The following is a 26,582-nucleotide window of genomic DNA, read 5'->3' on the forward strand; positions in this document are numbered from 1 at the left end:
ATTTCAGAATACCAAAACAAACAATATAAAAACTTAAAAATAAGATACATATAAAACAGCATCAATAATATGGAGTATTATTATTGTATTGTAAAGAGGTCAAATCTACTCCACAAAGTGGGAGAAATATACTGTATTTACAGCATATTAAATCAGCAGAGGACTAGTATCCAAAATATGTAAATTTCTCATAATTTATATGAAAACATCAATTTATGATAAGAAAAAATTGAGAATCCCAACAGAAAAATGGGTAAAATAAGCATTTGTCCCCTTAGTGCTTCCCAGTTCCAAATTGTTCATAAATAAAAGAAAAAGTATTTATTAACCTTGCTAGTAAAGAGGAAAATGCAAATTAAAGACACAGGGAGGGGGTGCCTGGGTGGCTCAGTGGGTTAAGCCGCTGCCTTCGGCTCGGGTCATGATCTCAGGGTCCTGGGATCGAGTCCCGCATCGGACTCTCTGCTCAGCAGGGAACCTGCTTCCTTCTCTCTCTCTCTGCCTGCCTCTCAGTGTACTTGTAATTTCTCTCTGTCAAATAAATAAATAAAATCTTTAAAAAGGAAAAAAAAGACACAGGGAGATGCTATCCTATCCTTTACCAGTTTGGGGGAAAAAAAAAAACAAAACTGGTACTACTGAATGTTGATGAGGACGTGGAGTAGGAGAAATTCTTACACACTGCTGGTAGATGTCTTGGGAAACAGGCATTATCTAATATATTTCAAAATGTATATCCCCTCTCAGTAATTTCACTCTCAGAAGTGTACTCCAGAGAAGGTTCTATACCCGTGCACCAGTGTTGGTGTGCAAGAATGGCCAGGGGGTCATTGTTCATGATAACTGAAACAGAAGGTGAAGTGTTTATCTATAATATAATGAACAAACAATTTAAGGCATATCTGTTCCCAGAAAAAATATTCAATATTGAAAACAAACAATCTACAGGAATACACAACAGCATGAATGAACTTACAAAGGTACTGTTGAGTGAAAGAAACAAAACACAAAAGCTTACAGATGATATGTCATTCATACGATGTTCAAAAACAAAACTATACCTATAATTTTGGAACACATACACAAGTGGAAAACCATAAAAAGGATGAAGGATTATTGCAAAATTTAGAATAGTGATAATTTGTAGGAGAGAACAAAGGTTTTGTGATCAAGAAGGGACCCATGGGCTTGGAGTGCATGTCAGCAGAACTTCAGGAGACTGGCAATATTTTACTTTTTTGGGGGGGTGGTTCCTGGTTACCTGAGTGCTTAATTTATAAATATTCATACCCTGTAAATTTGTACATGCAATGTTTTGTGCATCTCTTATGTTTCCCACCAGACATCAGTTTAACCTTAAGCCGTATTGTGACATCATCGTGCACCCATCATCTTGGAAAAAAATTCAAAAGTCTGGTGGGACTGTTACTGGCAAAGTCGTGGTGCATCCTAAGTGTTCTCTCTTGCTGGCTGTGAGAATGTCAGCTGGCATAAGTGCTTTGGGAAATGGCTCCACCACATTTGTGTAAAGTGGATGCCTATGAAAAAAGAAAAATGAAACTGTAGGTCAGGGGACGAAGGGGGAAAATAAGAAAAGAAAAGAAAAGAAGAAAGAGAGCTCACCGGATTGAGAAGGACTCCATGCCTTGAACTGAGGAATATGATTAGCTTCACTATCTGACCCGAGAGTAAAAGACTAATAAGCCAACAAAAGAAAGAAGAGGTGCCCAGGATGGGTGACCGCTCACACAGCTCCTCACACCAGCATGGTCTCCGTCGGGAGTCGCAGGCCCTGCATTTTCAAGATGGGACTGCAGGTAGGAGTTCCTGCAGTGACTCATACGTAGTTCAACGGAATTTTCTTGATGGTAGACCCCTTTTCATTTTTCAGTTTCGTCACTGGGAGCCTCGCTGAGTAATTGAGGGTAAATAATTTTACAGCCCTCCCCACTTCCCTTTCCTCTGAAGAGGACTGGTTATGGTGGGCAGGGGCACCATTAACTTCCCTTAGGAGTTAGTTACTTGCTGGGCAAATATTGCGATTTCCCAGAATGCTGACTTTTCCTTGCCGGACTGCTGTTTTCTGCAGTGTTGTAAAGAGCACGTCCTTGTAAGCTAAAAAGCACTTTATTAGTAAAATGCCTTTTTTTTTTTTTTTTTAATAAGGAAAAGAATCATGCTATTTGGAAGGTCAGGTTTTCTTTTCCTATCTCTCCCTCCCATCCCTTTCGGGGAGGGCATCTCTTGAATTGCACCACACTTTTTCTTGGGCAGAATCACCTTCTTTGACTTTAGAACACAGGGTTTGGGAATATGGCTCAGACTCAACCCAATTAGTCCCTGTTGAGCCTGGGGACCCAGATAGTTTAGCAATGAGTCTGTGACCCCAGGTGGACTTTTGAGGGAATGTGAATCACTGGACCCGTGTGAGCAACCGAGAGAGGTGCTTGGTAGGTGGCCGTGTGTTCTGCAGCTAGAGCGGGGGTACACTGTGGAGACTCTGAGGAACCGGAGACAACCACAAACCAGGTCCCCAGTGACTTCACTGGGGCCACTGCGTCAAGTCTGCCTGCAGCTGATCTTTTCAATAACGTCAGTCAATAAATTGCTTTATAGTTTAAGCTAGTTTGAAGTTGGGTTTTCTCTGAGCTACAACCTGAAGACTGATGAGGCAAAGGTTTTATTGGTGTAAGAACAACACTGAGATCTGGCCAGGAGAGGTGGTCCACAGCAAGGAGAAATTGAGTTGTCTTGTCAATGAATCATCATTCTGAAGACCTGGAAGTCCTTTCGGGTCTGCCCAGGGTCTCTCTTCTGAAGTCGCCCTCTCAGTGCCGGGGCCTGGTGGGGAAGGCAATCCGAAAGCAGCCTGAGGCAAGCGAGCGTTCTGAGACCACAAAAATGACTGTAAAATAAAAATAAAAGGACTTCCATCTGAGGTGGAGTCTTTGAACCGACAGGCAGTTTAATAGGAAATAGATGGATATGCTTTCTACTTTCTCCTTGATCCTCCTGTGTCCATGATGTTCCTAACTGTTCATGGGTGAGACGTTCTTTCCAGGATGTTGACGGCAGGTATTTTGTGCTACTGAGATTATGGTATTTTTAAATTTATATTCTTCTTTCTTTTTTTTTCACAATTTTCTACAGTGGGTATGACTCATATAATAAAAAAAGTTTTCAAGTACTGTACAGACACACACGCCTACAAGCACTTTTATTTATTTATATATTTTTAAAGTTTTTATATAAATTTCAGTTAGTTACTGTCCAGTGTAAAATTAGTTTCAGGTGTGCAACAGAGTGACTCAACGCCTCCATCTGTCACCAGGTGCTCATCATGACAGGTGCCCTCCCTCATCCCCATCACCTATTTCACCCATCTCCCCGGCCACTGGTAGCCATGAGTTTGTTCTCTATAGTTAAGAGACTGTTTCTTGGTTAGCCTTTCTCGTGTTTTTTTTTTCCCCCATGTGCATTTGTTTTGTTCCTTGACTTCTGCATGAATGAAATCATATGGTATTTTTCTTTCTCCGACTGACTTAATCCGTACAAGCACTTTTAGAGAGAAGTCACAGGGCTAGATGCAATCTGGAAGTCAGAAGACCAAGCTCAAAATTGCTTAACTTCTTACCCTTAATAACAAAACTTAGTGCCTCCTTTTGCAAAATTTTGGGACTGATACGACATGGAAATTGAAATGTTGTGGTTTAAATAAGAGAGGGCTTTTGATTCAAAACAAGTACAGGGGCGCCTGAGTGGCTCAGTGGGTTAAGCCGCTGCCTTCGGCTCAGGTCATGGTCTCAGGGTCCTGGGATCGAGCCCCACATCGGGCTCTCTGCTCAGCAGGGAGCCTGCTTCCTCCTCTCTCTCTCTGCCTGCCTGTCTGCCTACTTGTGATCTCTCTCTGTCAAATAAATAAATAAAATCTTTAAAAAAAAAAAAATAAAAAAATAAAAAAAAAAAAAAACAAGTACACATAGGATTCCTTATGAAGTCATCTCTCTGATACCCATTCTTCAGCAGCTCCCCCATTGTACAAAGTAGACTCAAATTGGACTGAGTTTTCCCAGATAATCCCATCTGTCTCACTCACGTTCTCCTGACTCCTGACCTGGGTCAAATTCCCTAACTTCCATTTTATAAATTTTGTCTAGTGGCCCTTCAGTTATCTATCACTGTGAATTCTAATTACACATAATCCTAATGTTTTCATTTGGGGCTTGGAGGCTATCTTTAAGGAGCTCGAGGTTTTTCTGCTGCAGAAGGAGAAAAGCAAAAACACAGACTTAATCTGTACAGTGGTATTGTTCTACACAAATTCGACACAAGCTGTAATGGAGAGATCTTTGGAATGGAGAGTTGAGTTTAGAGAGATGCAAGCTGATCAGTGTTAGTCCCCTGCGTGCAGAGCAAGCAGATGATGGGATCTGATGCACGCAGCCCACACTGTGAAGTACTCTTGCCAAAAAGTCACGTTGAATCTAACCAAAGCTCTAGAGCCAAGTTTTGTTTATAGGAAGCACACATAAAAAGAAGAATAATTTAAATGACCCCACAGAATGTGGAACATTCTGCAGAAGAACTGGTTTGTACAACCCGTCGAGGGCGAGAGGTGGGGGGATAGAAGGAAGACTGTTTTAGATGAAGATACTAAAGAGACAGAAAGCTGAATGCAATGTAGGGACCTTATGTGGGTCGGCATATAAACAAATGTAGGGTAAAAAGGTATTTTTGAGATAATCAGGGGACATTGGATTATGGACCTATTGAATTAGGTGCTACATCATTATTTTTTTTTTTAAGATTTTATTTATTTGACAGAGAGAAATCACAAGTAGACGGAGAGGCAGGCAGAGAGAGAGAGGGAAGCAGGCTCCCTGCTGAGCAGAGAGCCCAATGTGGGACTTGATCCCAGGACCCTGAGATCATGACCCGAGCCGAAGGCAGCGGCTTAACCACTGAGCCACCCAGGCACCCCCTAAGACATCATTATTAATTTGGTCATGTGTGACAATGGTATTGTGGTTATACAACAAAATTTCCACTATTTTTTTTTTAAGATTTTATTTATTTATTTGCCAGAAAGTGAGCGAGAACCAGAAAGTACAAGCAGGGGGAGTGGCAGAGGGAGAGGGAAAAGCTGACTCCCAGCTGAGCAGGGAGCACGACAGGACTCAATCCCAGAACCCCGGGATCATGACCTGAGCTGAAGGCAGACGCTTAACCGACTGAGCCACCCAGGCGCCCCCAGATTGTCCACTTTCAAAACCCAAAATGCACACTGAAGCTGTAAGGGTGAAATAACTGGATGTCTAGGATTCATTTTAAAATAGAAGTTGATAGTTTTGAATTTGTGTTTTGGGAACTCATGCTTTTCTCTCTGCTTTTGTGTATGTCCAAAAGGTTTTTTATATAAAAGAGTAAATAGAAAATGTAAGGTGCAACACAGGTATGCAATTTGTCTAAGAAAGGAGGGAATAAGGATATGTGTGTGTTTTTCTTGTGTTTGCATTGGGCGTATACACAAGAGACTTAGGAAAACAGAAACCTACAGGGTGGGTGGGGGAAACTGGTAGACTTGCGGTGGAGGTGGGAACAAGGCTTCTTCATAAAGCTTTGATATTGCTTTGAATTTTAGCCATTAGGATGAATTATCTAACCACTGTTTTTTAAAGAAACAAATAGAAGTTAAATAAACATGAAAATGCTCAGAAACAGCTCCCTATACATGGAAAAAAAAAAGAGAAAGAGTTCAGAGTAAATTTCTAGGCTCCTTTATGTCTAGACTTCAGTGAATTAATAAATTGTTAATATTTTATAAAGCTGGTTCCAGTAGTAACTCTAGAGATGGACAGAAAACAGAGTAATAACAATAAAAAACAAAACAAAACAAAACAAAAAAAGAGAACACAGACTCTGAAGGCTGAAACTTTTAAGAGTGTTGTCTGGGGTTATGCAGTAAACATGACCTCTGATGTCATGTTTAATTCATTCTGCCTTCCCCTCGAATATGGACATTTGCTGGTTGTTATGAGTTCCAGGGGCAGACCTATTAAGGGCAAATGTGAAATTCACAAAACAGTTTATAATGGACAAAATCTGGAGTTTGGGGGACTCAGTTCTCACCTGAAATTACCAATCATGTGCCCTTGGGCAAATCAACCTTATCAGGTCTCAGTTTCCCCCAGGGGATGATGAAATCTGAGTCTGATCTCTTCAGTAACGGCTACTGTTGCTGGGGAAGAACACACATAGGATAGGTTGGATATTTATATTAAATGCATTTATTGCCACAAAGATGAGTGACATGAAAATTCAGCAAGAAAAGACAGAGGAGGCTTGCAGAAACTATTCAGTCTGTGAGCTCACTTTTGTAAAGAACCATTGGCTTTTAAGTTTCCCAGACAAATGTCAGACTCCCAGGGCTCAGACTGTTGGGGTCTGAGAAGTTACCTCTGTGATGGAGAGTGTGGCTGGAATGCCACACTTTCTGACAATTCATGCTCGAAGCTCCTGTGGTGGGAGGGGACATCTTGTGTATGTGAGAGAGATGAAATCAAATATTGATCCCCCCACCCATGGTGGGGGGAAAGAAACACGCAGAAAGGAATGTGTCTTTCCTAAGTGGAAGTGTCCAAGTCCAAGTCAGAATATTAGAGCAGGGAGCTGTGCCTATGTCACCGAACACAATTTCCTCACTTTGTAAACAAAGGAACCGAGATTCAGCACAATTTTATTAGACACAACCCAATTTGTGTTTAGAGCAAGGGTAAGCATTAAGCTCCGGAATGGAGTGGAAAGGATAAGGAAGATGTGGCTCATCGTGGCGTTGTCCAGCTCCCTGTCCAGTTCCCGACACAAAGCAGGTGCTTCATTAACATTGGTCACGTGACCAACCAACTGCCTGATTGGACTGAATGCACAGATGCTGTGTTCCTACCTTGCGTCCCCTGGTAACCAGCTGGACCCACACGCCACCCGTTTCACACAGGGGATTGTTTCATTGGAGATGCTTGAAGCCTCTCTCTACTTGCTGAGAGTTCTCTTGGCTGAGACACTTTGCTTCCTCCAAGTGTCGCTTCCTCTTGGTTGATACTAAGGGGTAAATACCAAAGACTGACAGGATGTCTGTGGTGTAGCAGGGCAGAGAACTGGAGTTTCCTTAGTTGTAACTGTGGACTTGGCAGCAATAACAGAGCGAAGACGGGTAGTCAGATGCCATGGTGTGCTGGGCCAGCAGTTGCGAACAGTGAGCCCTGCTCCTGTCATTGTGGAGGAGATTCGATTTCTTTAATTCTCCAGTGTCACTGGAGAATCAAAGCAAAAGAGAGCCATTATTTGACTTGTCTTTTTCAGAATCCATGGTTTCACCTCCTTCCTTCGACTGTGTCCTGCTGTGGCTGCTGCTACTCACAGGTAAGTCCGGCCGTGGGCTTTCACAATTGGATGCTACACGATCAAGATGCAGGGATGGTCATCGCAATGTTTCCAATAGCAAGTTTGGAAGGAACCTCAGTGTCCACCAGTGGGGGAGCAGGTAGATTAGCTGTGATCTACACTGCAAATAGGGGAGGCCGACGACACACAGCGATACGGAATGCCTCTAAGTCCGAAGGTCAGATGAAACAAGAAGGCGCAGAAGGACACGTGTATCAGACTTCTATTTGTGTATGTGTGATGCAGGGAGTGGGAATATGTGAATGCTTCTTAACGTATGGACTCTGGGAAGGGGAACTGGAAAACGGGAAGGAGCAGGGAGAGGGAGTATATTTCTCATATACCTTTTACACTGTTCAAATGTTTTACTATATATATATTTGTTTATATACATATATATTTGTTAATATATATATATGCAAAGGCAATTAATTTTAAACCTCACGATAGCCTGTGAATTGTTTCAAACACACAAGCTTCTTATTCAGCCAGTGGTTATTATTCATCATGTGCTGAGGGCTTAAAAAGAGAGCGAGGGGCGCCTGGGTGGCTCAGTTGATTAAGCATCTGCTTTCTGCTCAGGTCATGATCTCAGGGTCCTGGGATGGAGCCCCGCATCAGGCTTCCTGCTCAATGGGGAGCCTGTTTCTCCCTCTCCCTCTGCCTGCCACTCCCCATGCTGTGCTCTCTTTCTTCCTCTCAAATAAATAAGTAAAGTCTTCAAAAACCAAAAAAAAGAGAGAGAGAGATCTTTATATCAAGTTAACTGCCTTTCATCCATGAGCAAGCAGCCCACTAGCCCAGACGGGTGAGCTGTTCTCCCGGCTGACAGTGACTCATTGTCTGATTATCTATTTCCATCACCCTTGCCCTCCAGTGTTCATAGGGCTGGACCACAATTCTCTCTTAGGGTACTGGTTCTCAAAGTGAGTTTCCGAGACCAACCATCTCAACAGCTCCTCGGAACTTGCTGGAAATTCAAATTCATATACCCCACCCCGGACCTATTGAGTCAGGAACTCTAGAAGTTGAGCCCACCCATCTGTGTTTTAATAAGCCTTCCCTGTGATTCTGATGCTTCTCAAGTCTGAGAATCATTGTCATAATGACTCATCCTCCAAACAGGACAGTTGCACTGGTTTCCTTTTTATTCTATAAGGCATTACTTGCAATTTTCTTGAAATGGTCCAACCTCACTCACTCATTGCTTGGGTATTGTTCTCTTTCCCTCTTTATTCAGGGTCTTTGGAAGGGGTATACGTAGCTGAAGTGGGTCAGAATGCTGATCTGCCCTGCACCTACACTCCCAACCCTTCTGAGGATCCTGTGCCTGTCTGCTGGGGCAGGGGAGCCTGTCCGGTGTTTGAATGTCATAGTATGGTGCTCAGCACAGACGGAAGGAACTTGAAATATCAGACATCCAACAGATACCATCTGAAGAGGAGTATCCACAAAGGAGATGTGTCCTTGACTATAGAGAACGTGACTCTAGCCGACAGTGGGATCTATTGCTGCCGGATCCAGTTCCCAGGCCCAATGAATGATAAAAAATTAAACCTGGAGTTGGTCATCAAACCAGGTGAGTGGACCTTTGCATGCCTTCTTGAATAAAATCACCTGCAGGTAATATTAAATATACTGATTGGTTGCCCTCTGATCTCTCCAGTTAGAGTCCCACTTGTCCATCTGTCCCTAAGACCTAAAGTTTAGCAGACTCCACCAGCGATGCCCAGCCACTTTTAACTCCCTTCATCTATTTTAAAACTCATGGACAGGATCTATAGAATGGGAGGAAAGGTCAAGATTGTTGGTTCAAGAGCCTGATTGCCTATTGAAATCACCTGGAAAGCTTTTAAAGCCCTACATAGCTCCTTGGTTCCCACCCATGAACCACAGAAATCAGCATCTCTGGAGGCAGAGTCCTGAGCACTAGGATTTTACAAAGTCTACCTTCAATGATTATCCCCCTCACCGTGCAGCCAGGATCGAGAACCGTCAGATGGTGTACATGTCAGGTACCTGTGCTCATGTGTTTGAAGATTTATAGAGCATACAGTGTGTGGCTGATGGAGCAGAGTTAAAATCCAACTTTGCCTCTTAACTATCTGCCATCTTGGGCAAGTTATTTAAACTCTGTGAACTCCTCCTCTATGAAATATGGTAATTCCTACCACACAGCCCCCCTGGGAGGATTTTACGAGGTGTTTGTGAAAAACATTTAGCGTGGCCATTTGGGTGGCTGCTAGTTCCATCGTTAACGATTAGACTGTGGCCGTGATGACTGTAACACTCACTCATCTGCTCCACACCTCAGGAGTGTCGTACATGCTCAAGGAAGGTGTCAGGTAGGTTTGGCAGTTGGCCATGTGCTTCTCTTTATTTGTTGCATTTCGTATTTTTTCTGCTGCCCCTTTGATTCCCTGCCACAAGCTCTCTGCTCTCAGAAGGGCTGCATCCTTATGTTGGTTTCTGATATCAGCCAAGGTCACCTCTCCTCTGACTCCATGGACAGACTTCACCGCAGCCTTTCCATGGATGCTCACCACCAAGGGACGTGTCACAGGTAATGATACTGGAGGCGTAGCACGAAGCCTTTGGGTATTTTCAGAGTTCAGAGGATTTTGAGTATGAGAAAGAGACGAGAAAAGGGTTTGAGTGGAGGCCTGAACGTCCCTGTGGACTTGAGTGAGATGTGTGTGGGGAGAGGGGAGGTGAGGACAAACCTCTACTGGGAAAAAGGAGCCCTGAGCTAGGCTTCAGAATTAGTCACAAGTACCTCTGTGACCCGGGCTGAAAACTTTCACTTCCCTGGATCTCTGCTTCTTGTTCTGTCCAAAGAGAGGTTTGGAGACTTTAACGTTTGTGACCTAGTAAAATTCCCTCTGCCTCCAAAAACAGAATTCTGGTGATCCACATATTTTTCCAAATAAGAAAAAAAAGAATTCTACTAATGCCATTATTGCATTAAAAAAGACATGTTTTTAAATTAAATACATTTAGTCTAATGAAAAACTCATTGCGTTGCCTTTATTTTCCAACTGACTCCCAGACTGGGATGTTTTGGCATGAAGCGGCCCCAGTTTGTGTTTGGGGTTGGACCTGGGGATTTCAAGAATCTCTTCTAACTAGAATGAAGCCCATCCTCTTCTTTCGATTCCAGCCTTGGAAAGAGCAGCTAAACTCTTTCAGTAATTCAGCAAGGACTTCTTCAAGCTGCCCTGGTAGAGAAGATAGGGTCAAAAGAGCAGACTGAGGGTTTCACTGAGCAGGGAGATTAATCTTAAATGTCTCCTGTCAGATTTCTGGTCCTTCTTATACTCTCTGGAGCTCAGTCTTCCATTCAGTAAGATAAGGGTAATAACGGGTAGGTCCCATATTTTTATCTCAGAAACCTCTTAAGTCCCACCTTGTGAGATTTAACTAAGAAAGGGTGTCTCAAGTGGTTAGCCCAGTATTTGATCACAGCATGTACTCAGTTATTGTCTTTAATGTTGCCAGTAAGATCTGGAGGCAGAATGAGGTTGTGGTTGAGTACCTCAGTGCCGGGGCTCCGCTACCAGCCCTTCATACTAGCTTTGTGAGTGTGAAGTAAAATTGCTCAAAATCTGTGAGGCTCAATTTTCTTACCTCTATTTTCGGTGTTTTCTCAGGACCTATTGCCTAAGATTGTTGTAAAAATTGAGTGTGACAATGTATGCAAAATGTTCAGTGTCATACCTGGCCTACAGAAAACCCTCGAAGATTAGTTATTATTATAAGTATTAACTTCAGCTCTCTACTGGTTTAATCTTTGGTGATTCTTTAGTCATTGGTAGCCAACATCTCTTATGAGAGGGAGAACATTAAATATGGTGAAACAAGATGACAACCGTCATCCCAAAAGGAATTTAAAGTGGATTTTAAAAATTCCTTTAAAAAGGAATTTAAAAGCCACATTGATAGAACTGCTAAGTAAACATGAATATTAACCACACACAAGATTTTCTTTTTTTTTTTAAATTTTATTTGTTTATTTGACAGAGAGAGAAAGCACAAGGAAGGGGAGTGGCAGGCAAAGGGAGAGGATTAAGTACAATCCCTGATGAGCAAGAAGCCCAACATGAAGCTCAATCCCAGGACCCTAAGATCATGACATGAGCTAAAGGCAGACTCTTAACTGACTGACCACACAGGCACCCCTATTGTTTTTTTTTTTAATTTATTTTTTATTTATTTTCAGCATAACAGTATTCATTATTTTTGCACCACACCTAGTGCTCCATGCAACCTGTGCCCTCTATAATACCCACCACCTGGTATCCCAACCTCCCACCCCCTACCCCATCAAAACCCTCAGATTGTTTTTCAGAGTCCATAGTCTCTCATAGTTCACTTTCCTTTCCAATTTCCCCCAACTACCTTCTCCTCTCTATCTCCCCATGTCCTCCATGCTATTTGTTATGCTCCACAATTAAGTGAAACCATATGATAATTGACTCTCTCTGCTTGACTTATTTCACTAAGCATAATCTCTTCCAGTCCCATCCATGTTGCTACATAAGTTGGGTATTCATCCTTTCTGATGGAGGCATAATACACCATAGTGTATATGGACCACATCTTCCTTATCCATTCGTCTGTTGAAGGGCATCTTGGTTCTTTCCACAGTTTGGCGACCGTGCCATTGCTGCTATAAACATTGGAGTACAGATGGCCCTTCTTTTCATGACATCTATATCTTTGGGGTAAATACCCAGTAGTGCAATTGCAGGGTCATAGGGAAGCTTTATTTTTAATTTCTTGAGGAATCTCCACACTGTGTTGGAGGGGATATGGAGAAAGGGGAACCCTCTTACACTGTTGGTGGGAATGCGAGTTGGTGCAGCCTCTTTGAGAACAGTGTGGAGATTCCACACGCAAGATTTTCTAATGTAAATCCAGGTTCTGCTTCCCTGTAATTAACCCTAGTCAATATTTAGTGATGCCCATGTTCCCATTCAGGGCTCCAATGTTCTTTACAACGTCACTGCCAAGTGGGCATTCACTGTATGCCCACACACCTTCCTCCTGAGCTAGTGCATTTCCTCAGGGTTGTCCATATCATAAACAAGTCCTTTTCCCTTTAGTTTTTACTTTTTAGTTCCTTTCCTCTACGGCAACAACAATGGGGTCTCCCCTTGCAAGTCAACTTGGTGTAGGTATACATACCTTTTCTTTTAATGTGGAATGTGGGTACATTGAATATGTTTGCTATTAAGTGGAGTGGAGCCTTAATAGTAAAGGTTCCAAGGGTCTTGGAAGAAGCAAGGGTCCTAAACATGCTTTGAACACAAAACATTGTCATGTCTCTTCAACCTGAAGGAGGTGGAGCCAGGTCATGGTGAGTCCTCAGCTCTGGAGATCGACTTGGTTTGAATCTCAGGTTTGCCAATTACTGGTTGTGTGATCTTACGCCAAGTACCTCTCTGAGACTCAGGTTCTTCTTTTGAAAAGTGGAAAAATAACAGTACTACTATATTGTGGTGAAGATTGAAAGATATGTGAATAAAGTGCTAAGCACCATGTGTGGCAGGTAATACGTGCTAGATGGTAACGATAGATTTATATGCTTCTGAGACCATCTCATCCTGCCCTCAAAGCCCCCTCCACTCCAGCCAAGTCTTGGGTTCTCTAGGAAAACTAATGCAGATTTTTTTTTAACTGTCCTACTCACCTTGGTTGATGGTTATCTATATGAAATTAAGCTGTGATAATCAATAAAACAGTACTCTTGGGTTATTTTCACTGTAAATTGATTTTTTTTTTTTAAAAAAAGAGAAGTCAGTCTTACCATTTAGAGCAAGAGAAATAATTACAGGGAAGCAGAAACTGGAATTACATTAGAAAATCTTGTGTGTGGTTAGATTCATGTTTACTTAGCAGTTCCACCAATGTGGTTTTTATACTTTAAATTCCTTTTGGGTAGTAATAAGAGCAGAGGCAAGTGGAAGAGAATCTCTTTTATTTCCTTTTTTTAAAAAATGTATTCAGGCTGAGAATATTAAAATTTTAATATTAAAATTATGGTTTATTAAACCAGGGGTTTTATATGAAAGGACTTGGGCTTTCAGGCTTCTAGAAAGTGGCCATGACATTTAAAAAGTTTCAGAGCCTCTGACTCAGCCAGAGACATGAACAGGCATCCTTAAGTTCCCCAAAGCTGACATTCTATATTGATTTTTTTAGAAGGCAGCATCTGTGAGGTCAGGGCCTGTGCCCAGGCTGTTGGCAGCTCTGTACCCCATGCCTGGTATAGAGTAAGGGTGTAGACCATGTTCATCGAATAGATAGACAGATGAATAAGTAAATGGGTAAGAAGGAAAAAAAGGTGAGCTGGCAACTGGGCAGTGTGTCCACTTGGAAGTGACCGTGCCAAGGTGAGGGTTGTTGAAGGCAGCATGGGAGTGTCTGTTTGAAGCCATGCAGACCTAAACCGGAAGGCCATTTCTGTTATTCACTAAGCTCCATTACCCTGAGTAAGTCTGTTCCCTTCTGAATTTTCAGCTTCTTCATCTAAGTAATGGAGCTAATAGTCCCTACTTTAGGATAACTGTTTTGAATGCTAAATGAGATACTTTGCTCAAAAAATTTAGCACAATGTCTGTTCATGGTAAATTAGAGCTATTGTTATTATTATTTTCATTTTTAGGCAACCAAATACCCTGTCTCCCTCTTAATGAGTAAATGTTAAACTTTTTCAAGAAAATTAATTTCTGTTATATTTTAAAGTCTAATTAAAATAGAACGCCTGCTTGAGTGATATCAATGTTGTTGGAATTCTGCAGCCCTCTTTGGGGCCCTGTGGACACAACAAAGCATATATTCAACAGAGGTCTTCCTGGCAGAGGTCTCCTTTTTATTGCACCTAAATAGCTGGGTTCATTATCTGGTTAAAAAAATTTGGTCACCCTAGGGGCACCTGGGTGCCTCAGTGGGTTAAGCCTCTGCCTTCGGCTCAAGTCATGGTCTCAGGGTCCTTGAGATCAAGCCCTGCATCAGGCTCTCTGCTCAGTGGGGAGCTTGCTTCCCCCTCTCCCTCTGATTGCTTCTCTGTCTACTTGTGATTTCTCTCTGTGTCAAATAAATAAATAAAATCTTAAAAAAAAAATTTGGTCACCCTAAAATTGCTTTGCAGGTATTTAGAAAATTTTATTGGTCTTGTGATTAATTATTGTGATGAGTATAAAGTAGATTTAATTTCAAATAGGATTATAGGTGTCTTTAGGATTTTTTAAAAGTCAGATAAAAGAAAAAATTCCTGACCATTCTATTGGCTTTTTTTTTTTCTCTTTATGACAGAGACTCAGACACTGGAGGGCCTCCATGATAAGGAACACACTGTAAGTGCATTTGTGTGCCTGTGTGTGTGTGTGTGCATGTGTATATGTGTGTTAACTTCATGCTCAACTCAGAGAAAAGAAAGTTCAGCTTTAGTCCTTCTTGTTTGCTCTCTGCTTGGGGAAAAAAAAAATGCCTTAGTCTCCCTTAGCCTCAGTGCCCTTGGCCGATGATGCCAGTTCCAACTGCATAGGCCTGTTGTAAGGGTGGAATAAGGGAATATACGTAAAATGCCTGGCACGTAGTAATTGTCAGAAAACCAAAATGAGGAAGCACTACCCTCTTCTCCCTCTTCTCCTATTTCACAACTGTATGACCCTGTGGAGGGTTCAAAGACCCTCCATCTCCCTAGAGTGTATTTCTTCTCATTTCCGTGGCAAGCCCAATGAAAAAGATTATTTAAATTTATTACTATATGACAAGACAGCAGTCAGGAATATTGTAAGCCAAGAATTTCAATATCCACCTATAAAGAAATCAATATTTTAATTAACCACAAATTTAGTGTCTCCCACCTTCTCAGAGTAAAAGGAAATCCCCTAGATAGCAAGCTTATAGTGGCGACTTAGAAATTCTTTGGGGACATATCCAGGAGTCTGCCTTCATTTAACCAAGTCCCCTACTTGTGTGTTTACAACCAAGGCTCAGCACTCTGTGTTTGCCCCTCTCTGTGACCAAGGACTGACTCTAAGTACCTCTGTATATCTATATTATTTAATGCACAGTACCTTGCAATTAACACTCCTGTAGTACATGTTTATTGAATAAGTGCAGGATTTAATTTCTTTGACTTCTTTGTTTTAAATGTGTTCCCTATTATTGTTTTTAAACGGGAACATGGACTAAAATTTTGGAAGCAAAGGAATTTTCTGAATCTCAGTTAAACAATTAAACAGTTCAGTGGATCAGAGCGATAGCCATAATAGTAACCACTGCTAACGCTGTGCTGAGCATTTTATATTTCTTATCACTTAATTTTTCCAAGGAGTCTATATGATGGTGGGAGACCTGGGATTTGAACCCAAGACTGTCTGGCTGTAAAGGTCTGGCTTTTAAATCATTGTCTTTCTGTGAATATGGGGGTTTCTCTGCAAGACACCAAGTTTTGACCGCTCTGAAACTCTCTGGAACACCAGGGCCCTTGAATGAATGGAGTTCCACTCTAAAGCCCATTTTTATTTGGGACGGGAGGGGAGTCCATTTACTAAGGGCTCCCAACAGCATAGAAGTGACACATTTTATTGCCTTACTATCTGTGAAGAGTATGCTCATCGCTTTCTTTGGGGGTGTAAGGCCTGTCTGCAAGGAGACAGATCAGAGACGTCTCAAGGTCCCTGCCCTCCTGTGGTGCTATGAAAGGGACGGTCTGATGCACAAGTCATGAGACTGGCTGAGCACACAACTGGTTTCCTGCCACCTCCTACAGTTCTCTTTGTGTTTCCATAGCAAATACCCACGTGGGCTACTGAGTTACAAGACGCTGGTGCGACCACTAGAATGGGAGTCTACATTGGAGCAGGGGTCTCCGCCGGGCTGGCTCTTCTCCTTATCACTGGTGCTTTAATTCTCACATGTAAGTTGGTTGATGTTGCTTCTCTCTCCCTCTGATGTTAGAAAAGGAACCAACAGGGTGTCTGGGTGGCTCAATTGGTTAAGTGTCTGCCTTCAGCTCAGGTCATGATCCTGGAGTCTTGGAATCGAGTCCCGCAATGGGCTCCCTGCTCAGGGGGGAGTCTGCTTCTCCCTCTGGCCCTCCCCCCTCTCATGCTCTGTCTCTCTCTCTCTCTCTCATTCTCTCTCTCAAATAAATAAATAAAAATTTTAAAAAAGAACCAACACAAACCTAGATAGAAATATAAGTTTATACTTATACCTGAAGGTGATAAAACTGAACACCCTGTAGTCCTCCCAAACCTACCAATAATAATAGCTATTTTTTACTCAGTGCTTACCATGTAATACGCAGGCATTGTGCTAAATGTTTTTACCTACATTTTATTATCACCATCTTATGCAGTAGGTATTATTTATCACCATTTTATCATGCAGGAAGTATAGCTACGAGAGAGTAAGTCACTTTGCCACAGTTTCAGAATCCCTAAGAGGCAAAGCTGGAATTCAGACCCAAGCAGGCTGATTCGAGCACCTAGTCTCTTACCTTTGGCTAAGAACAAAAACCTCTTTAAATCATGAATTAGGCTTATTAGGAAGCACAAAAACAAAACTCCTTTCTTTCTGTGCATTTTCCTATCTTATTTATTCCTCAGGCATAGGTCTTTAGGGAGAGGTGGCAAGTCCTGTTTCCGATGGGTCATGGGCCAGGATTTGTACATTTGTGTTTTGCTCCTTCACTGCATTTGCACACACATTATTATCTAAGTGATTTTTATTTAAAAAATCTTCTTAAGTTATGGTTTATTATACTTTAACTGCATATTTAAAGTATGTCCAACTTGATGAATTTCAACATGGAAGTCTATCACGACCTTTAAGACCCAACCAATGGCATCACCCCAGAAGCCTCACACACTGTTGTAATTATGATATATTCTCTTCTCTTTGAGGGCAGAGACTAAGGCCTTATACTCCATGGCTTAGTACATTCTAACAGCCTTTCCTACTCTACTTAAACATGGACTGCATAGTGGGTGACCAGCTGTCCCAGGTTTGCCCGGAAATGATGGGGTTCCTAGGATGTGGGATTCCAGTGCTAAAATTGGGACAGAGATTGGAAAATCAGGATGAATTGGTCACCCTAGTTGTGTGGCTTAAAGCTGATGAGTGCTTTATGCATATTAAATTCTCATAATTACTCTACTGACAAAGATACTAGTATTATTCCAATTTACCAAATGGAGAACTAAGGTGCTGTCCAAAGTCATACGGTTAATTGATAGATATGGAATCTTTCAGCAATCTGAAGACAAGATTCTCCTCTTCTTCACCATTATGCTATTCTGCCATTATTGGTAAATGGATTGTTCAAAGAAAAAAGCTACCCCATCCACACTTACCTGAGTTTACTGAGAGGTAGCGGGGGGGGGGGGGTTCATGGATTGATCACAAGGATGTAAAGCCTACAAGTTGATAAAGAAAAGTAATAGCACTCATTACCTTTTTGAGTTCTGCCATGGGCTGGATATTAGGGGCCATTCTAGTCTGTGTAAAGAGGTTTGAAGTGAGGTTTCTTCTCATTGGGGGAAGTCTGACACTTTGCACCCACATCTTTATTACTCCAAAGACATGGTTACCTAGAAGAACAGATGGGAAAGTCATGTTTGATTTGTGATATTTTCCCTAGAAGTTGCTGGAGAAAATCTTAAAACCAAGGTGACAGGTGTTTAAGTCAGGATATCAAAGCCATTAATTGGCAACAATACAACTAGCAATCTTGTATCTTTCTAGTGCTCTCTTTGCAATGAACATCCATCCTCAGTACTACTCAAATCTCCCTCATTTCTCACTCAACTGATGAAGTATCAAAGACCTATTCCTTCTTTGCCTTAGCCAAGACTTCATTCTTCTTTTTACCCCTTTCTCTAGAATCATCCAGTAGACACCTCTGTCTTCATTGTCATCAATCTTTCAGCAATATTTAACCAAATCGACCCTCACTCATTCTAGAAAGTCTTCCTTCTCTGGGCTTATAGAACACCACTCTCCTACTTCATTGGCCAATACTTTTCAGTCATTTTTGTTATTTCTTTTTTCTGCTTCACCTTTAGATGTTGATACTCCTCAGGGCTGGCCCTTTCCCTTTCTTATACACCCTTTAGGTGATCTATATTTCGACAGGCTTAAATGTCATCCTTAATTTCCCTCTACAAGTCAGAGTGTTTGTACAGTTGATACTTTCACTTAGATGTCTCCCACATTTAACATGTCCAAAATGGAGGTCTAGAGTCCATAATCCACCTTCCCAGAACACAACTTCTGCCTCTGATCTTCCCCATTATAGCGTTTCACTACCATCCATCTGGTTGCTTAAGTCAAAGCCAGAGGCCATCCTTGAATCCTGTTTTCTCTTAACACAAAATTCAGTTTTAATTCCTGCAGACTTTCTCCAAAATACATGTAAAATCCATTCATTATTCTCATCTCTCTTGGTCACCACCTTCCTCTGATCTGAGGCATCATGATCTCTACTCACTTCTCCATTTTTTAATGCCTCTTTTAATCTACTCTTCACACAGCAGCTAGTGTGATCTTAAAACCCAATTAGCTCTCATATTTCTGCTCTCCAATTATTTCTAATAGGTCTTTGAATAAATTCCAAAATCTTGATTATGATGTAAAAGGTCCTTTGGAGCTAGCCCCAGCATACCTCTCAGACCTTATGTTGGGCCACTCCCTTATTTCAGTTTCAGGAACCCCCCATCATCTTTACCAGGGGTTACCAGGGTTTACCACCTCTGGCTGAATTCTCCCCCTGGCTCTTCACTTGGCTGACACATTCTCTTTGTTCAGAACTGAGCTTGAAGTTCACCTCTTCTGAGAGTTTTTTTTCCTGACCACACTCTCCATCATCTGTTCTAGAGCCTTATTAGTTCCACAATTTGAAATTATTATTTAAATGCCTGCCTCCCTAGAACACAACTTTGAAGAAGTCAGGGATCACAATTCACTTTTGCATCTCCAGTGCCTAGCATCCTACCAGGCACATAGTAGATGCTCCATATATTTGCCGAATGTAAGAAATGCATCTGTATTACTTACTAGCATAGTCTGTGTAACAAATCAAGACACACATTGATAGTTTGATTTATTTCAATCCAAAAGGAGACCAGATTTCCCTAAACAATCCCTGCCTCCAGTGAGTTCATTTTATTTATCTCTTTTGTTTCATGAGAATATTTTTAATGGACTTTTCTTCTACTTTTTACCTAGGGTATTCTTATAGCAAAGAGAAGTTACAGAACTCAAGGTAAGAATAATGGGTGTTGTAGGGGAAGGTGAGAATGTTGGAGGCCCCTACTCTAAGACGGCTTTGCTCTTAGACGTCCGGCCCTAGGATTTAAACTTAGACTTCTTTCTTACCTTAGGCATGGATTAATGCAATACTAATTAAACATGCTACTCTGTTTTTCTTTTTGATTTCTCTAGTTTCATGGCCTAAAGTTAAGGTGTAGAATTCATCTTGCTATTGATAGGAAATGCTTTTCTGTATAATAATTTTTTTTTCAATGAATTGACCCTTCCGATGATTGAGCTACTGGGTTACAAAAGTAAGTGAGAAACCCAGAATCTACTCTTGGGCTTTTATAGATCAGCCCAGGCATTCTCAACTTATGTTCCTATTAGAATCATCTAGGGCATTGAACATATTGTTGCCAACCCCAGAGCAAATAAATCAGAATCTTTGGGGGTGGGACCTAAGCATAAGTGTTTTTCTAAAAAATTTCCAGGTGATTCTAACGTGGAAACAGGGTTGAGATCTACTGGTCTATTATATTGCAGTCTTGGTATCCATTTTTAACTATATGTATATGAATACATATACACACATGCACATACCTCCATGCTAAATACATAAAGCTTAAATAACTTCTAGTGGAATGTACTGATTTTTGGCACATGGGTAGAATGAAGTGTAAAAAAAAAAAAAATGACTCTGCCCGTTGAATACTATCTAGACCATGAATAATTTTAGAGAAAGTAGAGATAGTAATTTATGAAGACAGATAATCTATAGTAATAAAGTCAAATAAGGCCAAATAAAATATTTAATTATCACTGGCTTTCTATCTTCTGTGTGAAGATTTGTTATTAGAGCTGAAATTTGAAATGTGATACTACACATAGGTAATATTTACATGAATTAGTTCATTATTTGGTTGAAATTATTTGGTAAAGTTATCTGCTTAACGTTCATCTCTATCTATATATGTAAGTTCCATAGAAAATTAGGGCACTCTTGCCACATTAGTTTCCCTACCTCTTGATAGAGAACATGATGCTTAGTAGGCACTTTATCTGATGACTGAGCGAATAAATGCTCCTTATGGCAGCCCTGTGAAATAGAATGCTTATTATTCCCATTTTACAGATGACAACACTGAGACACAAAGTTTACTAACACGCCACCTCCATGGGATTTTTGTGTATTGTTCACTGCAGCATTTCTTGCTTCCTGGAATAGTGTCTAACATCCTAAATATTTCTTGATTGAGTGAGTGAAAAAAGAAACAACCAACCACCCAGTTTGTCTAAGATACTATGGCTGGTAAGAGACAGAGATAGAATTCCAACTCAAGTCTGACTCGGTCCATAACATATTCATACTTTTTTCTTTTTGAAATTATTCAAGCCCATAGAAGAACTGAAGTTACCATACAAGGCACCATAGAACCTTACAATGAAACCTGTGATTTAACATTTTGACATACTTGCTTGGTTTGTTTCTCTGTTTATATACACAGTTTTTTCCTGAACCATTTGTAAGGACATTTCAGGCATCTTCACACTTCACCTCAAGACTTCAGTCTGTCCCTCCATATAAAACCATGCCAATTTTGTACTTAAGAAAATGAAGATGAATTCAAATTTCCTTAATTATTCCACGTTATTTTATTGCTGTTTTATGGCCTTTTCCTCCTAGTTAGGACCTGATTGGGGATCATGTACTACATTTGGTTGTCCTCTTAACTCTATTCTGTGCTACCCAGGAGACGCTGAACTCAACTGGGACATTTCTTTCCACAGCCTCCTCACTTTGGGCAGCCCCCCTCCCTTGGGGTTAGCAAACACAGGAGCAGAAGGAATGCGCTCGCAGGAAAACATCTATGTCATTGAGGAGAACATATATGAAATGGAAGATCCATACGAATACTACTGCTATGTCAACAACGAGCAGCAATCCTGACAACCTAAAGGTTTAACCCTTTAAGTGCCACCAGATCCCACGACGTCATTTTTGAGCATAGTGTCATCTTTGAAAACTATGAAATGTGTCAAGTGATCAGTTTTAGAGACTCTGTCCATGGCCACCAAGCAGAGTTTGGTGATGATAATTAGCTCCCAGAGGGAGGGAACGGTGACCTGCCCTGCAGTTGGCACAACATGACTTCTGTGTTTCAGCCATCAGGGCTACCCAACTCAAAGACTACTAATTGGGACATTATAGCTCAAATGGGCTTTTATATAGAGTAAGAATTTTTAATATGCAGTCCCCGAAATGCCAGGAAATTCAGTCACATGACGGATCGACAAAGCTCCTGAAAATATAGGGAAAATTATGTGCTGAGATACGTGCGTGTCTTTTTGGGGACAGAAAGACAAAAGGGCCCGCTGATTTTCAAAGAGATCTGTGATCTATAAAAAGTTAAGAAGCTATTGGAGGAGGAGAGAGTCTCGAATGTTCTCTCTGAGTCTCAAGACTAGTGCTTCTTCTCTGAATATTGATTCTTTAACAGTAAGTGCCACTGCAGAGCTCTCCTTTGCCAGTTAGGTAGACTTCCCAGCAGGTCCTGTGGTGTGGCAGGAGCTCCCAGAGAAAAAGGAAGTGTGCCTCCTGTGTGTTGCCAAGTTTTGTCTGGGGTGCACTCAACGGGAAACATCTCCCAGCAACTTCTCCATTCATGGAGAGAACTGGAGCTCTGCTTTTATAGAAGAAGAAGCGGTGACTGGGACACACATTCTGGTGGAAAGAAGGCAAAGGGCTCCAACAGTCTAGATCAGCATCAAGTTCTTTGAGGGAAAGACTGTGCTTCTTAAGCTTCAATTTCAAGGTGTTAGTGACTTGGTTTATTTTGCCCATTTTTTACCTGCCCAGTGCTCTCACACCTCACAGAAATTTATTAAACATCTTTGGAGTGAAAAAAACCTAAGAAAGGTAGCCTTCTGCAAAGTCTTTTCCATTGTAGGGTTTACATAGAGCTCTTCCATCGAGCACACAGATAGTCCTAAGACCCCATATCTGCCCTTATCTGGTCCCGGGTGGTGTTTGTTTCTTAGCTTCATTCCCAGCTCAGGCCTTTGGAAGCCTGTTACTCTTTTGTCTGTGTCTGCCTTTCTTTTTCTTTTCTTTTCCTTTCTTTTTTCTCTTTTTTTTTTTCTTCTCTTTCCCTTTCTCTTCTCTCTCTCTCTCTCTCTTTCTCTTTCTTTCTTTCTTTCTTTCTTTCTTTTTTTTCTGGAGAGGGGCAGAGGAAGAGGAAGAGAAGGAATCTTAAGCAGGCTCCACAGCTGGCACAGAGTCCAATGTGGGGCTTGAGCTCTAAGATCATGACCTGAGCTAAAATTGAGTCAGATACTTAACCAACTGAACCATCCAGGTACCCTTGTATCCCCCTTTCTGCTGAGCCTCCTCAGCACATAAATAATCAACAATAAAGTCCTGTTGCTGCCTTAAAACTGCTCCTCCCCACGTAATAATTAAACGGCTACCATGCTGTATGCAGAAAATGTTGGTCACCAAGGATATAGGCAGCCTGTTTGTTTCTAGGAGTCTTTCTGGCAGTCTTGTGTGAGTTATAATGTTGAGGCTGCATTTAGACAGTTTTGGGAAGTACTGCCTTTCTATAGGGAGATATATAAGGGAGATCATTTTGCAATGATAGGCATTGCATTGCATTGATAGGCAGCAGCTCTCATACAAGACTAAGAATTAATTATAAGTATTTTAAAGTTATGAAATTCTAGAGGGAAGGGATTTCAGAACTTATTGAGATCGACTCAATGGTTTCCCCAGCAGAAAGAAATTCTTATCCTACAAAAATCTTTAAACAAGGGTAATGTAGCCAGGATGATCATTGCAACAGTACTTGTAAGAGACTTTTCACCACCTGGGGAATCGTTGGTTATTGTGATGTCAACATGCTGGTGCAGTTAAAAAGAATTAAGTGGTGTTAATTCATCATTGAACTGTTTTCCTAATTCAATGAATATTTAAATGTCTACTATATGCCAGATGTTCTGGTGTTGAGGTCATAAAGAGAGACCGAACAGACTTATCCTTGACCCCACAGAACTCATTTGATCTGACATAAGGTGGATTCATTCCACTCATTCAGTCATTGAGCATTTACTGGTACCTACTTTGTGCCAGACACTGTTCTTCTCTCTAGAAATACGGCAGTGAGGGAAACGGACAAAATTCCTGCTCTCATGGAGTTTATATTACTTGTTAGAGGAGAACACTATATTGCAAACAAAAGAAAAAAATTCTGGAACAATGTATGTAGTAGATGCTCATTTTTTCTTTTGCCTTTAAAAAAATCTGGAAAAATACACCAAAATTAATACGGCTACCCCACAGGGGCAAATGGTCATGTGACAGACTTTGTCCTTTACGTGATTTTATAATTGTTGGAATTATTATTTTTTTTTTGTAATAGAAAATTAGATTTAAGCATTATAGCACTGTTTTCCTGTCTGTCTTCCTGATCAGAGGAAGAAATGAAGACTAGGTTAAGCTAGATTTAAGGTCAAGACTGGCAGCAAGCCAGGACTGGAATCCTGGTTTTCAGAGTAGAATCTCTTCTATGTCAATTATGTGGAAGGGGGAAGTTGGCAGAAAGGGGAACAAACCCCTACAAGGCTACTACAAAGAGCCCAGGAGATAAGTGGTAACTTAATTAAAAACAGTGTAATAAGAAGCATCTCAGCATTTTTCCTCCACAGCTCTTCCACAGGAGACCCCCAGGACAGGGGCACTCCTTGACCATTTGAGACTGAAAAACATAGCAAGACTGTGTTTTATCTGCATATCACTTCTTCTAGATTTGGAATTCCCGAGGCAGAAGTTCCAAGCAGGTCAATGGGTACCCCATCATGTCCATTCTCATTTAAACTCAATTTTCATTTAAATATAAATTTGAAAAATTAAGCTGAACACAATTTTGTTTCCAGTTTCTATTCAGAAAGTCTGGATCCTTCTGGAGATAAGTATAGATAGATGTCCCAGAGCAGCAATTTTTAAGATTTTTTCCACCATCTTTTTCTGGGACTCAGTTGGGAAGTGGGGGAAAAGGAAAGCTGGATCATTCGGTCAAAAGGCTCACAAGCTTGAGGAGGGCTCATAGTCTGTTTTCATTGGAAAATCTGTGCCGAGAAGCATATGAGTCAGAAATGTTTTAGGCTTGTAGATTCTCTGTGTCATTTCTTCAGTAATGGTGACCACAGTTACAGAGGTCATTCCAAGTCACTCATTTACTCATTCACTCATAGCAGTGATAATCTTTTGTGAATTATTGTTCGAATTCCTTCAGCTTATGGTGCAACTCTCCTTTTTCTGAGAAAGCAGTGAGGTTTTTTTTTGTTGTTGTTGTTTTTGTTTTTAATGATTATTTAAGCTATTCCCTTGTGATGGCAGTGAGACATCTGTTTAAATGTGCACATTATTTTAATGTGATTGTTTTGTAGGTGGGTCACCTTTGGAAAGTATTTCATTATGGTTTTATATTCTATACTTGTAACCTGTTCATGATACGTTGATATGTGTCTTTTGTAATTTCTATATTTTGTGTTTGTACTCTTTCATTCATGTAAAACTAGTTCATGTAAAATAGAAAGGGTTTCTACACCAATGCAGTGTTTACCTTCTTTTGGTCAGCTCTGAAATATCTATAATCTGTACATCTGTATCTAATCTGTTTTAAATTTTATGTGCAGCTTCATTTGCCCTTACTGATTAATTGCAGCTGAATTTAGTTCTTGTTCAGAAAACACTTCAGTAAAAAGTAACAAGTGTAAAAATGAGGGGAAAGTTTTTTCCCACAGTTTTGCTATATTGTAACAAATAGACTATATACTGTAATATATTATAGCTATATTATAATGCAGATTTTTGATTCATTTCTTTATCCCAAAGTTCACCACTATGACTTAGAAAACATCTCTTGACCTTAGTATTGGTTGACTCTGACAGTTAAAGTAGGGATCCAAGGGGAAGGAGCTTAAAAGCTTTAGGCTACCGGATCTCTGGAAGGTTCTTGCAGGGGAGTGGTGCCTTCCATCATTCTCTCCAGCAACCTTCAGACTTCAACAAAAATTCCTGTTATGTAAACAGCAGCCAAATAGCTTCTGATCACCATGGGAGAAAAGAGTCATCCAACCTAACAGAATCTCAGGTAAAAACCAAGAAATAGGACGTTATCCTAGCTTTCTTATTTTAAGCAAATGTGTTTACAAGGGGCACTCTGGGTTAGACAGCCGATATGGAGCTTTACAGTATATTAAGACGTAAGTAAGAATCTCTATGAAGTGGAAGACACACATCTTGTTATATTGCTTGTTTCCCTTATTATTGTTTTTTAACTTGTTATCTTGAAATACTTTAGGGTTTACAGAAAAATTGCAATGATAGTACAGAGTTTCTATATTCATTCACCAGTTTCCTCTAATGTTAACAGTGTACATAACCATGGTACCTCTGCCCAAACTAAGATATTAGCATTTCTATAACACTATTAACTACAGATTTTGGAATTCTGTTATTGATTTTTAAAATTTTAAGTTAAGTGCTTTTTGATAAATAAAACAGAGTTTAGGTTAAAGGTCAGTATTCCTATTCCCTGCCCTCCTTATCAAAATTTCTCCCCAATCCCAATGCCCAGGAAGAATCAGTGTTATTGCTTCATTCTTTTTGGCCAACACCATCTAGTAGAAATATAATGAAAACCACATAGGTAATTTTAAAAATATCTAGCCACATTTAAAAAGGTAAGTAGAAACAGGTGAAATTAATTTTTAATAGATTTTTTAACTCAGCCGTCTAAAGTATTATTTTAGTGTAGAATAAATATAAACATCATTAATAAGTTCCTTTCCCCCCATTTTATGCCTGAAAC

The 26,582-nt window shown here is 40.7% G+C and overlaps 1 protein-coding gene across 4 annotated transcripts; it reads left to right on the top strand.

Annotated features, from left to right (window-relative positions):
* Positions 1-1,766: 1,766 nt before the first annotated feature.
* On the top strand, positions 1,767-25,574 carry HAVCR2 (hepatitis A virus cellular receptor 2). Of its 4 annotated transcripts, none has more exons than XM_082725042.1 (8): positions 1,767-1,817; positions 7,360-7,419; positions 8,681-9,019; positions 9,920-10,003; positions 14,758-14,798; positions 16,243-16,369; positions 19,684-19,720; positions 21,499-25,574. In XM_082725042.1, exons 2-8 carry the CDS (start codon positions 7,365-7,367, stop codon positions 21,656-21,658), a joined length of 843 nt encoding a protein of 280 aa, XP_082581168.1. In that variant the 5' UTR covers positions 1,767-1,817; positions 7,360-7,364; the 3' UTR covers positions 21,659-25,574. The 4 variants fall into 4 exon arrangements, with proteins under 4 accessions (XP_082581168.1, XP_082581167.1, XP_082581166.1 ...); XM_082725041.1 differs by lacking the exon at positions 1,767-1,817 and adding an exon at positions 6,936-7,105; XM_082725040.1 differs by lacking the exon at positions 1,767-1,817 and adding an exon at positions 7,138-7,252.
* Positions 25,575-26,582: the final 1,008 nt, after the last annotated feature.

Source organism: Mustela nivalis, assembly GCF_964662115.1.
Source record: "Mustela nivalis genome assembly, chromosome: 3".
Lineage (NCBI taxonomy): Eukaryota > Metazoa > Chordata > Mammalia > Carnivora > Mustelidae > Mustela > Mustela nivalis.